General features: G+C 49.1%; 2 protein-coding genes across 2 annotated transcripts in view; both read left to right on the forward strand.

Annotated features, from left to right (window-relative positions):
• ZBTB48 (zinc finger and BTB domain containing 48) overlaps positions 1 to 12,968 on the forward strand; it is a 386,674-nt gene that overhangs the window by 308,051 nt on the left and 65,655 nt on the right. The window lies entirely within an intron of this gene.
• DNAJC11 (DnaJ heat shock protein family (Hsp40) member C11) overlaps positions 1 to 12,968 on the forward strand; it is a 60,603-nt gene that overhangs the window by 18,962 nt on the left and 28,673 nt on the right. The window contains exon 4 of the mRNA XM_083513064.1: positions 8,071 to 8,172. Coding sequence (XP_083369190.1) covers positions 8,071 to 8,172 — 102 coding nt within the window. The remainder of the gene's footprint in view (positions 1 to 8,070; positions 8,173 to 12,968) is intronic.

The following is a 12,968-nucleotide window of genomic DNA, read 5'->3' on the forward strand; positions in this document are numbered from 1 at the left end:
TGTTTGCGGCTAGCACTGCATCTTGTGAGAGCAAATTCTGGATCTTATTATTTCCCTATAATTCTATTTATCCTTCTATTTTATTTGAAGCATTTGCAATCTACCCTTCACCTCAAGGTCCCAGAATAGAGAATATGTATGTATGGGGGGGAAATGCAACAATAATACACCAGAAAGAATGCTACACTGATAATATGATTTATCATAAAATGACAGAACAGTAGCTGCAGCAAAAATAGTCACACTCAGAATACTGGAAGTGTTTCTTAAATATTGCATGTAACAGTTTCAAAGCTTTGTTAAGTTGTCTTTGCATTTCCTCACCCTTTAAAAACTTGCAATTATAATCTGGCATTTTTCCCTCGCTAGTTTTCAGTAGCATACTAACAGCCCCCGCTCCCAGTCTGCTGCCGTTTAGATTGTAAGCTAGTGGACAGACTTGAATCTGTGCCTAGCTGTTGAGGCAGTAAACAATGGTGATGAAAGACAAAGGATGTGGCCCCCAGTTTGTGTGCAGATAACCCAGGTTGTGTCTGTTCGGCTTACAGCAAACCTCCCTCCCAGGCTTGCTTAGCTCACATGGTGCCTGAGAAGTGAAAAAGCCACTTTTGGAGAACGGACCCAGATACAACATGTAACAAATAAGAACAAATCGAAAGCCTGTTTTTAAAAAGTATCCAGTAAAACCACTGCATTGAACACGGAAGACGGATCAAGCTCTTGCTGGCCTCATTGGGATGCCAAGGGGCAGGTGTTCTTGACCTTGCAGTTAGCCCTGTCAGATGTGTTTGGAATGCTCTATAATCTGATGCCTAGGAATTGAGTGAATGGAGACCCTTGGAGCCATTTTTTTTGCTTCCTCCTGCCACAAGGAATGTCAGAGATAAAGTAATTTAAAGTCATTAATTCAGGTTTGCAGAGGTTAAGCGGTTCGGATTCTCCACAACAAATCTCACCCCTTCTGGCCTTGCCAGACTCAGCTGATTTAATCCCCTCGTTTCCATCAAATAGTTTTAGAACCTGGTATTGGGGGGGGGGGTAGGGAGAATGGATGTGATTTCATCCCCAAACTCAGGCCTCTTAAAGTTTCTGCTACAACCTGTCTTCAGAGTTGGTGGCCTCTGCAGCCAAGGAAATGTTTCTGTTCTGGGGGAAATGACATTTCTATGGCACTCAGAATGCAGCTCCTTCCTTAGGAAAGGCAAATCTCCACCTGTCAGATAAAGTTGTTGTGGCCTTGGTTGCTGTCTTAAGAAACGGCTAGCTTAGGCAGTCTTATAGGTACATGTTTGGAGAGTTACTCTGGTGTAGTGACTAAGGGTTGTATCCAACCAAATTCTACTCAGAGTAGGGCATTGAAATTAATGGACCTAAGCTTAGTTGTATGCAATGGGCCTCCTCTGTGTAGGGCTAGCCTTGGATACAACCCAAAGACTGAGCCCAGAAGTCACGGCTTCAAATTTAACCTTTTCCAATGAACTCACTTGGTCCCTTTAGACAAGCCCCACCAGCCACAGGCATGCCACATCTGCAATATGGGGGAAGATAGTATTGGTGTCACTTGTGGGGTTGTACAGATTCCTGAGAAAATGTAGATGAAGCACTTCGAACATTGGAAACTGCCTTAGACAGTATGTATATGTAGCTCAGTATTGTCTACATCAACTGGCAGCAGCTCTCCAGAGTTTCAGGCAGGGTTTTCCCCCCAGCCCTACCTGGAGATGCCAGGGGTTAAACCTGGGACATTCTGCATGCAAAGCAGATGCTCTGCCACTGAGTTATGATACTTTCCTCTTAAAATACTCTAAAAAGTGAGGATTGTTATCACAAGTGCAAAACCCCCGGTGCCTGTGAAATTGGCCTTGTGCTGCTGGCCTTAGATTCACTTATATTTATACCCTACCTTCCTTCCATGCTAGAACATAGGGAGGTGCATTTGGGGACATGTGGTGGTTTCCCATACAGGAACTGACTGGATCCAGACCTGTTGAGCTTCAGCAAAGCAACCTCATGTTTGAATGCACTTGTGTGCTCCCATTATTGTAATTTGTGCCTGCTTTGCCATTTATGGCCTGAAAGTCAAAAAAAAAGTTGCTGGTGTAAGATGGATTCTCAGGAAACTAAAGAACCTCAATTTACTGCTTGCAATTCATTTATCTGGGTGCCGGCATATCCTGCACTGAGCAGTTGTCTCTCTTTGGAATGGCGCTCCTTGTTTTGTTATATTATCCTCTGTCAGGGAACTGCCATCAGAGCATCAGGTGGTGGAGGGACTCAGGCAGGATGAAAGAGACTCAACTGCTGAAGCAGGGACCAGCAGGGGGAGGAGTGGGTCTCTGAGGGAATGCGAGCAGGAGGGAGGGCTCAGGGAGGCTTCCAGCGAGAACAGTGGGGAGGTATCGGAGTCTCCCATAGGGAGACCCACACCTCGCAGGAAACTGTCACGCCGTGAGTCCAGGAGACGCGTTTCCGTTAAGGAACTTCTTTGCTGGAAACGCTTCCGCAGACAGCCACTGTCGGACTCTACTAGTGACTAGAGCAGACATGTCTGAGGAGCTCCGTCACACACGGAGGTTTGTGGGGTCGCACAAACTCTGAGGGAGCACGTTTTCACGCACAAGCAGCTAATCAAACCCTCACAGCAGTCCGACAGTCTTTGTACGCTGCCTGTGCAAGAGAAGGCATCATGAGCGAACCAACCGGAACCGGAGGAGCAGGGGCTGGAGCTGGTCCAAGCTTGGAAGATAGATACCGAGCGTTGGAGGTTCAACTGGCCCTGCAGACGGCGAGGTTGGAGGAGAGAAGGGCTCAGGATGCAGACAAGAAGGGGAGAGCCACGCAATTCCCCAGAAAGGTACCAGGATTGGTGCAGAAATTTGGGGGGGACCCCAAGGACTACCATGCTTTTAGGACAGAGATGCAATATGCCCTTAATGTGCAGTTCGATGAGTTCCCTGATGAGGAATCGCGAGTTGCTTTTGTAATTGGGCATCTTGAGAAAGGGGCTAGAGACTGGGTTCGACCCCTAATGGCAACGCACAATGACATACTAAAGGACACAATGAAGTTCTTTCGTGCAATGGATATCATGTTTTCCAGCGATATTGAGGAAGGGGTGGTGCGCAGACAGCTAATGGCTTGTAAGCAGGGAAGTCGATCTGTCCGTGAATATTGGACTGAGTTTACCATGCTGATTCACAGACTGAGTTGGGATTTATCGGCGGCACCCGTTCAAATGCTATTTGAAGAAGGTCTTTCTTCGGGGGTGAAAGACGAGCTGGCACGGAGCCCCAGGGCGGAGTCTATGGATCAGCTGACCAAATCTGCGCTGACCATAGGAGCGCGGCAGGAGGCAAGAGCCTTGGAGAGGCGGGAAGGGAGAGGGGAACGTTGGAAGGAGTTCCGCATTCCAGACATTCCTGAGCCAGCTTTCCCGCCGGCAGAGCCGATGGAAATCGGAACAGCGCGCGCGCGCGCATTTTCAAAAACCAGCGAGGGAGCTAAGAAGGAGGGAAAGGGCCCCCGGAAATGCTATCTCTGCCAACAGCCAGGCCACTTTGCCAGAGTCTGCCCCCAGAGGAAGGAATGGCAAGGGATGGTGGGAGCTGTTGAGGGGGGAGAAGAAGGGGGAGCGGAGCAGGTAAAAGCCAACGCCTGGTTGCCACAATTGGGGCACTGCAGCCAGGCCAAAGAGCAGTGAAAGTGCCCGTGCCAGAAGCTCCTCGACCTGCTCTAGTGATTGAAGTGTCGCTAGAGCTGCAGAATGGGCACCCCCTAAAAATAAAGGCGCTATTGGACTCAGGCAGCTCCTGCAATTTCATGAGCAAGGAGTTTGCTGCTGAACACCAGATACAGACCATCCCTTTAAGCAACCCCCTGCAGGTGACCACGATTGATGGCAGGGAGTTGTTGGGAGGAGGAGTCCGCTTGCAGACTGTCCCAATGATAATGAGGGTGGCAAGGCACACAGAACTGATAGCGTTTAATGTGGCCACCCTGGGAGGCGCTCCCATTATTTTGGGAATGAGCTGGCTAGCTCTACATGATCCGCTGGTTGGCTGGCATCAAAGAGTGGTGTCCTTTGGTTCAGCACATTGCCTAGAACACTGCAAAGGGGAGAAGGGTTCAGCAGGGGCCCAAGCCACCCTAGCAGGGACTGAAGTAATGGGGAAGGTGAAGGTACCACCACAGTATGCAGATCTCAGCGACGTGTTCAGCGAGAAGGAAGCTGACCAACTACCACCTCATAGACCCTTTGATTGTCAGATCAATTTACTCCCAGGAGCACAGCTTCCCGTGGGCAAGTTGTATGCCATGTCAGACAGGGAAATGCAGGAGTTGCGAGGGTTCATTGACAAGAACCTGAAGAGAGGCTTCATCAGAGAGTCCAAAGCAGCAGGGGGGAGCCCAGTGTTCTTTGTGGACAAAAAAAATGCGGACAAGCCGAGACTTGTATGTGATTTTAGGCGGCTGAATGCAGTGACTGAACCGGTGGCGTTCCCTATGCCCAGAATTGATGATATTTTGACCAGGGTGAGGAAGGGAAAGATTTTCACAAAGCTGGATCTAAGGGGGGCGTACAACCTGATACGCATAAGGAAAGGGGATGAATGGAAAACCACCATGTTTACCCCTTTGGGGGCGTTTGAATACCTCGTTATGCCATTTGGATTACAAGCAGGCTCCGCGTGTTTTCAATCTTTTATGAACCACGTGCTGGGCCCTTTGCTCTACAAGAATTGCGTTGCCTTTCTAGATGATGTGTTGGTGTATTCTGAGAATGAGGAGCAACATGTGAGAGACGTCAGAGAAGTGTTGAGCAGACTGCAAGCCAACAGGCTGTGGGTCAAACTGGAGAAGTGTCGGTTCCATACCAAGGAGGTGGAATTCCTGGGGTACCGCCTGTCAGACAAGGGATTGGCCATGGATCCCGGCAAGGTACAGGCAGTGCTGGAATGGAAAACACCCAAAACCAAGAAGGATGTGCAGAGGTTCCTAGGGTTTGGAAACTTTTATCGTAAGTTCATCCGCAACTTCGCCCATCTGACGGCGCCCATCACTGACTGTCTCAGCAGTAAAAAGAAGTTTGTATGGACGGCGGAGGCGGAGCGAGCGTTTGAGGAACTGAAAAGGGCCTTCGCCTCTGAAGAACAACTTCTGCATGTGGATTTACGAAAGAAGCTAAGGGTTGAAACAGACGCATCTGACAGAGCCATAGGGGCGGTGCTTCTTCTGCAGCCGGGGAAGGAGGAGTCAGAGTGGCGTCCGTGTGCCTTCTTCTCGCGGAAGCTGAACAAATCCGAGAGGAACTACACGGTGTACGACCGAGAACTGCTTGCTATTCATGAGGCGTTCCGGAGATGGAGGCATCTGCTAGTTGGTGCACAACATAAAGTGCAAGTGTGCACGGACCATAAAAATCTAGAGTACTGGAGAACGGCGCGAGTGCTCAACCAAAGGCAGTTGAGATGGGCCCAAGAGTTCTCCAAATTTAACTTTGAGATTTGTTATGTGCCAGGCCCAGAGAATGTTAGGGCGGACGCTCTCTCACGCAAACCTGAATATTTGGAGGGGGAGGGAGCACCCGAAGAAACCCATATCATTCCAGAGGACCGCTGGGTGTGTGGGGCGACTTTGGTGGGGCAAAGGGAATTGGTAGAGGGTATGGTGCAGGATGCATACGCCCAGGGGAAACTCAGGGATCTCAGAGGGGAGGAAGACAAATCCGGTGGTTTTGAGGAGAGAAATGGGGCATTGTATTATAAGGGAGCGTTATATATACCTGAAGGGGAATTGAGGGAGAAGGTACTCAAGCAGCTGCACGATAGCCCCACAGCAGGGCACTTTGGGCAACACAAAACCATGTGGCTGGTTACCAGGGAATTTTGGTGGCCCAAGGTCAGGGAAGATGTGCGGGAGTATGTGAGAGGGTGTGAACAATGCCAAAGAGCCAAGGGGGAGAGGCAGGCGCCGGCTGGTTTATTAGAACCACTGCCCACACCTGAGAGACCGTGGGAAGCAGTGGCAATAGATTTCATGACTGATCTGCCAAAGTCTAGAGGGAAAACAGCCATCATGGTTGTAGTAGACCTGTTAACTAAAATGGCCCACTTCATAGCCTGCTCACATGCGGTTACAGCAGAAGAAACCGCCAAATTGTTTGTAGAGAATGTTTTTAGGTTGCATGGCGCCCCCTTGAGGGTGGTTTCAGACCGAGGGAAACAATTTACTTCCAGGTTCTGGAGGAAGCTCATGAGCTTACTGCATGTAGAGGTTAATTTCTCGACGGCCCGTCATCCTGAAACCAACGGGCAGGCGGAAAGAGCAAATGGGGTTCTCCAACAATATTTGAGGTGTTATGTTAATGACAGAGAGAATGATTGGGTGGAGAAGTTGGCGTTGGCAGAATTTGCCTACAACAATGCAGAGAACGTGTCCACGGGGATGAGCCCCTTTTTGGCTAATCACGGGTGCCATCCCAGAGCCTTCCCAGGGGGGGAGGGGGAGAACTGGAGCGTTCCAGCTGCAGAACAGTTCGTGGAAGAAATGGAAGCGATCCATCGCCAGCTCCAACTCAACTTAAACAGGGCTAAGGAGGAATATAAGAGGCAGGCAGACAAAAACAGAAGGGAAGGTGAAAGCATCAGGGTGGGGGACCAGGTGTGGCTGTCAACCCAAGGGTTGCCATTCAAAGGAGGTTGTAAGAAATTAAGACCCAAAAGGCTGGGTCCGTTTGAAGTCATACAGCAGGTCAATCCAGTGGCTTTCAGGCTCCGGTTACCGAACCACATGAAGCTGCACCCAGTTTTTCACAGGTCGTTGCTGTCACCGTATAGAGGAGACAGTGAGGGGAGGGTCACTAGGGGACCAGCAATGGAGGAGAAGGAACACAGCTACCATGTAGCGGAGATCCTCGATTCCAGGTGGAAGGGAGATCAAGTAGAGTATTTGGTAATGTGGGAAGGGGAACCGGAGTCGGAAAACACCTGGGTTAGGGCAGAGGATGTTAATGACGAGGTTTTAATAGAGACTTTTCATCAGAGGTTCCCACGTAAACCTCAGCCTGTAGCGAGGTTCCGAAGGGAATACTTTGCCACCACCGACGAGGAAGAGGAGTTGGAGGGGTTCCCAGATTCTGAAGAGGAGGAGGATGCAGCTGGCCAGGACAACGATCGATGGAGAGAATTGTTCGAGACGTCAGAAGATGAGGAAGATTCGTTTCGGGGTTTTAGCCCTTCACCTCCCAGGGGGGAGGAATTGGGAGGGGGTGAGGGGGGCCCTGGAGGGGAGGTGGATGTCAGGGAACTGCCATCAGAGCATCAGGTGGTGGAGGGACTCAGGCAGGATGAAAGAGACTCAACTGCTGAAGCAGGGACCAGCAGGGGGAGGAGTGGGTCTCTGAGGGAATGCGAGCAGGAGGGAGGGCTCAGGGAGGCTTCCAGCGAGAACAGTGGGGAGGTATCGGAGTCTCCCATAGGGAGACCCACACCTCGCAGGAAACTGTCACGCCGTGAGTCCAGGAGACGCGTTTCCGTTAAGGAACTTCTTTGCTGGAAACGCTTCCGCAGACAGCCACTGTCGGACTCTACTAGTGACTAGAGCAGACATGTCTGAGGAGCTCCGTCACACACGGAGGTTTGTGGGGTCGCACAAACTCTGAGGGAGCACGTTTTCACGCACAAGCAGCTAATCAAACCCTCACATCCTCATACACTGTCAGTTCAATGGACGTCATGTTTTGTGTGGGCTCCCTACTAGGGTTGCCAGGGTCTCATATTGCGTGCATTTGTTTTTACGAAGCCGGGCGCCAGGAGTGTAACTGGTAACTCTAAATAAAACAATAAAAGCTCTGTGCCTTTGTCTAGGAGGGAACGACACAGAAAGAGAGAGAATGTTGCAGCGTGAAGAAAGGAAACAGAAAGCCCTTCCGAGCCTGCCTGTCTATAGAGAATTAAAAGCCCTCGAGCGTTTCCAGTTGCATCTCTGATTAAACACCCCACAGTTGTTTGTTTGTTTGCTGGCTGTCCTGCTGCCAAATAACCTCTAAATGCTTGATTCCTTCTCCCGCAGGTGGTGGAAAGGAGGAGGACGCCTGCTGAGATCAGGGAGGAATTTGAGCGTTTGCAGAGAGAGAGGGAAGAGAGGAGGCTTCAGCAGCGGACTAACCCCAAGGTAAAAAGCTAGAGTGCCCTCTTGGCATGGAGGAAGTGTTCCTGAGATAGCAGGTGCTGGGAGCTTGTGTGTGTGTGTCTAGGTTGATGTTGTGGTCATAGTTATTGTACTTCCTTAATGGAGAAATGCATGAAAGGTGAGATGAAGCTTCCAGAAGGGCACACACTTGGTCCTGGAGAAGCTCAACCATCATGATGTCTAGTAAGTGTCCAGAAGCAAAGGTAAACAACAGAAGGGAGGGTTGGGCGCACCAAGGTTAAAATGTGAGTAAGCCAATGCATTTTTGGTTGGGGATAAGGATGAAACAGTTAGGCCAAAAGAAAAAAGGTTAAGTTACAGACAATGTAGGTTTTGAAATTGTGAGATGGGAATCACACCATGCAGTTAGGTGTTGAGGGGTGGAGTTCCAGGTGTAGGAGCCAGAACTATATGAAGAGGGGCAGAGCTGGAAGCATAGAGGCCATAGGCAGGAATGGTTGGGCATTAAGGGTGGAGGACAGAATGATGCACGTGCATTGAGAGCTTTTGAGTGAAACCTCATGGTTCTTGGATCAGCATTCTCCACTGCCTGCAGCCCAGGATGCTCCCCAAGTTGAGCTGGGAGGCGTCAAAGCAGGAGAAGTGCCCAGCCGTGCCAAGTCACATGAACCTTCCAGCAGCAACTCAAAATTTCAAAACAAGTGCAGAAAGTTTGGAATCTCTCCAGAGGCAAAGCGAGGGCCCGTTTTCGAAATAACTTAATCATGCTCTCAGGCAAACGGCCGTCATTGATGAAGCTGCTCCCAGCTCAAGAACCAATAAACCCAGGCACTTTCGTGTTTCAGGCTTGTGTATTTTAAAGCTGTCAAAATGTCAGCCAGAAGCAGCAATGCAGGGAGACCCTTTCCCAGGTGTGCCATGGATTTGTGTAGGTGCAGTGTTGGTTTGTAAAACTCCTACTTACAGCCATCTGCCAATCTTCTCACTCTTGCCTCTGCCCCAGACAAAATGCAGCCCCTAGTCACATGCTGCAGAGCTGCAGTTGCACCCCTTGAGCCAGTGTGCCCAGTCTCTTGGCATACTGGCTTAACTGGGTCTTGGATGGCACCTAGCTTGGTGACAGAGGACCTGCTTTCTATGCCAAAGGCCCCAAATTCATTCCCTAGCATCTTCAGCAGAACACACCAGACCTCTGGAGGGCTGCTGCCAATTAGAATAGACAGTAGTGGAGTGTGTGTGGTACAGAGCTGGGGCTTGCATCCCCATCACCCCAGTCCTTCTTGTGGTATGTAGGGTCATGGTTGGAACTACTGAGACAGCGGGGGGCATGCAGCTTTTAGTTTAGGACTTCAAAGTCCAGTGGCATGAGCTGGATCGTGGCACGCAGCAGGCACGAATAAGCTCCTATGTTGGCCAAGGAAGAGCAGAGAGTCAGGCTTCCAGGCCCACAATAGTTCACTGAGCCAGATCTAGTCTCAGTCCCTGATATGTCCTTGTTTCAAGGCCCAGATTCCTTGATCTAGCCTCCCAGCTGTGTTTGCAATTAGTTGCAGCATCTAGGTGCACTAATGTGTCTTGAAGCGCTCCAGCATTAAGACTCAAATCGGTGCCAAACTTCTCTAACTTTCTAAAGCCCCTGGGCTGAGCTTTACCTTGAGCCTCCTTGGATCAGGATGGCTACAGATCAGTAACTGCCTGGCTTTTTAAACGATTGTCACATGTTTTGGACAGTGGCCTGGTTCAAAGATTCCTGAGCTTTCTCAGTCTGGGCTGATGAACACAGCGGCATTTCCTCTCTTCAAAGTCTTCTCTCAAACTATGGAATGTATTTTTATATTCATATTTGGTCGTATCTTCAAGTCTGAGCATTGTACAGCATCCTAAAAGATAACAGTTGTGTAAAATGCCAAATATATTGCCGATATAAACATGCAGCTGAAATAACACAACACCAATGCGGATTCCCTGCGGCTAAAAGCTTGCCCAAATAAAAAGTGTCTTTCAGAAGTGGCTTTCCTTTCCTTTTCATTATCTGCCCCCCTCTTCCCCCCTGAACAGCTGGTGCTTTATATCCATCATTGTCGTAAGCGTTCTGCTCTTTTATTTTTATTTTTTTTTACTCCAGTTGTGGTGTGGTGAATTGGTTATGAACTTCGTGCATCGTTTTTGTGTACACTAAAATGATGTGTTGGGTTGTTTTCCCTATTAGGTACTTAAAAGCACTTCCAAACCTGCTCCATTGTTGCTGTCCAATAGAAGTTTCCATGTCTTATCTTAGCACCCAGAACTTGCAGATCAAAGAGGCTGTCTGGATTTTAGGGCAGCCTAAAGGCCATTTCATTTTAGGCCTAAGGAATCTGACATCAAGACTGACAGTAGGGTGGTTAGATCTACCCTGGGTGTGGCTGATGGAGGTGGGACCTTGGCAGAGGAATTCTTGCCCTACCGTTTTTGGCAACTTTTCTTCATCCTTGGCTGAGCTGGATATGCTTGTCTCTAGACCCACCCCTCTCAAGTGGTACAAATCACATGCAGGGAGCATTTGTTTCTGGCCAATACCTTCTCTTATGTAAATAGAGTAAGACAGCACTTCTTGGTTGGGAGTTGGCATCCTTGGAAAGGTACTCTGTCCTGCAAGTGTCTGGTTTTAACTCTGCAACTAAATAGAAGACACCTTTGATGGGCTGCACTAGTGCATGAGTCCCAAACCATGTTTTAGGGTCCAGGGTTTGTAGAGAGCAAGGGGCCTTACTTGTCTCAGGTTCCAAGCAGTTCCAACAAAGAAACAGCTGGGCGTTTTATCTCCCCCCCCCCCCGCTTCCTGACTCCAAAAATAAAACATATCTCAAAATACCTTTTGTCACCTAGCCCAGCGTGGGGTAGCTGCGTTTTCATCTTCCTCTCTGACTCGTTGCACAATTAGAGGTGGATATGATGGTGAGTTTTCTAGGTGCTGTTTCAACTAAGAACTTACCAGGCTCTGCTTGTGTCATGCTGGAGGTGGGTAAGGAGAGCTCAAGGAGCCAGTACACCTCTGACTCAAAGACATTGCCCACCTCTGACTCAGAGCAGTCCATCTCAGAAGGCTCCATGCAACTAAAGGCTCCCCTCTCTACTGAAGTAAATGACTGCTGGAAGAGAGAGGCTGGTGCCCTTTCAGCAAAGAGTACCTCTAAGTCAGGCACCCCCAAACTCGGCCCTCCAGAAGTTTTTGGCCTACAACTCCCATGATCTCTAGCTAGCAGGACCAGTGGTCAGGGATGATGGGAATTGTAGCCCCAAAACATCTGGAGGGCCTAGTTTGGGGGTGCCTGCTCTAAGTGAAGGAGGAACAAAGCTGCAAGTTGAGAATTAACTGCACCTGAAGCTCTGCCCTCATGCAGAACTCAAGGAGCTGTCCAGGGTACCTTTTGTCTTGCCTCTGCTAAGGTCAGCATCAGAAGGCAAGCAAACATTTAACCAAAGCAATGGTTCAGTTCAGCCAAACCATGGTGCTTTGGGGGCAAGCTTCTGCTGCTTTCTGGTACGATCAGACTCTAGCTGCACATTCCACCTTCACCAGCGAGCAAGATTTGTGCTTGCCTCCTGAGCAAGGTGGCCCAGCCAGCTTCAAACCATGGTTTGCATTCTGGTTTGGAGGACAGTTTCAAAAAATTGTTTCAGGTGTAGCAAGAAACTGTGGAAGTAGATGAAGTAGATGAAGTCTCTGTGAACCGGAGCTGATGTGGGCAAAACTGATATTGGCCGTCATCAGCCTGGTGCCTTCCAGATGGTTTTGGACTGGGAATCCAATCAGTTGCCACCAGCATGATTGTGCTTCCATCAGCCCCAATGGCCTACCTCAGGGCCTCCAGACCTTCCTCAAGGCCCAGGTTTAAATATTTTTTTCCCTTCCTGTGTCCACAGCACAGCGATGGTAATGAGAGGCTACTCGTTCTAAGAACACAAAGGTTTATCTATCGACATCTCTCTTTCTTCCAAACAACTCTTTGTTCCCTGCTCGCTCCCCGGGGATGCAAACCGTTTTACAGTATATAATTTAATTCTTTTCTTTTATGGCAGCCTTTCTCTCTTCTGCTCCAACAGTGTTATCGCTGGAAAATTAAATTAAAACTGTTAAGGGAGCAATCCACCAGGCTCTGCCGAGGCACGAGAACAATTGAAAGGAACGCAGCCGCGGAACTGCCAGGCTGGGTGGATTCCTCCCTTTTTCTTGCATACAGGCTCTTTTGTGAAGTTGGGGTCAGGAACCAGCCATGTACAGGTCACATGTGTGGCTTAATACTGTGGTTTTATTCTTGATGTGGGTGCTGCTGATATTTCACTGTTATCTTAACTGTATTATGTGATTTGTAATATTTATTTATTTATTTATTTATTTTTATTTTGTAAGCTGCTTTGAGGCCACTTCTGACAAAAAGCGGCATATAAGCATGTTAAACGGTAATCCTCATAATATATGGGTGTGATGTGTGTGTGTTTTTGCCTTTAGTACTATGCCTGGTTATAAATGCTCCAAAATGGCATAGTACCTTACCAACTACTTAATGGAGACTCACCACTTGTTGGTGGTGGTGGTGGTGGTGGTGGTGGTGGTGGTTTTGAGAGGGAAGTGGTCCCAGTGCACTCTGCCAAATACACCTCCTCTTGGGATATGGGAGTTGGCTGCCTGAGGCCGTGGAGATGAGTGGAAGCTGAAAGACAAGAGCTTGTGTGAGGGAGAGAGGGCAGGATGAAGCAGACAGGCAGGTGCAGAGAAGTCCCAGTTTCCTTACCTCAACCAAACTTTCTACTCACTTTCCATGTTTCTAAATTAC

Source organism: Podarcis liolepis, assembly GCF_965112155.1.
Source record: "Podarcis liolepis genome assembly, chromosome: 7".
NCBI classification, from domain to species: Eukaryota; Metazoa; Chordata; class Lepidosauria; order Squamata; family Lacertidae; genus Podarcis; species Podarcis liolepis.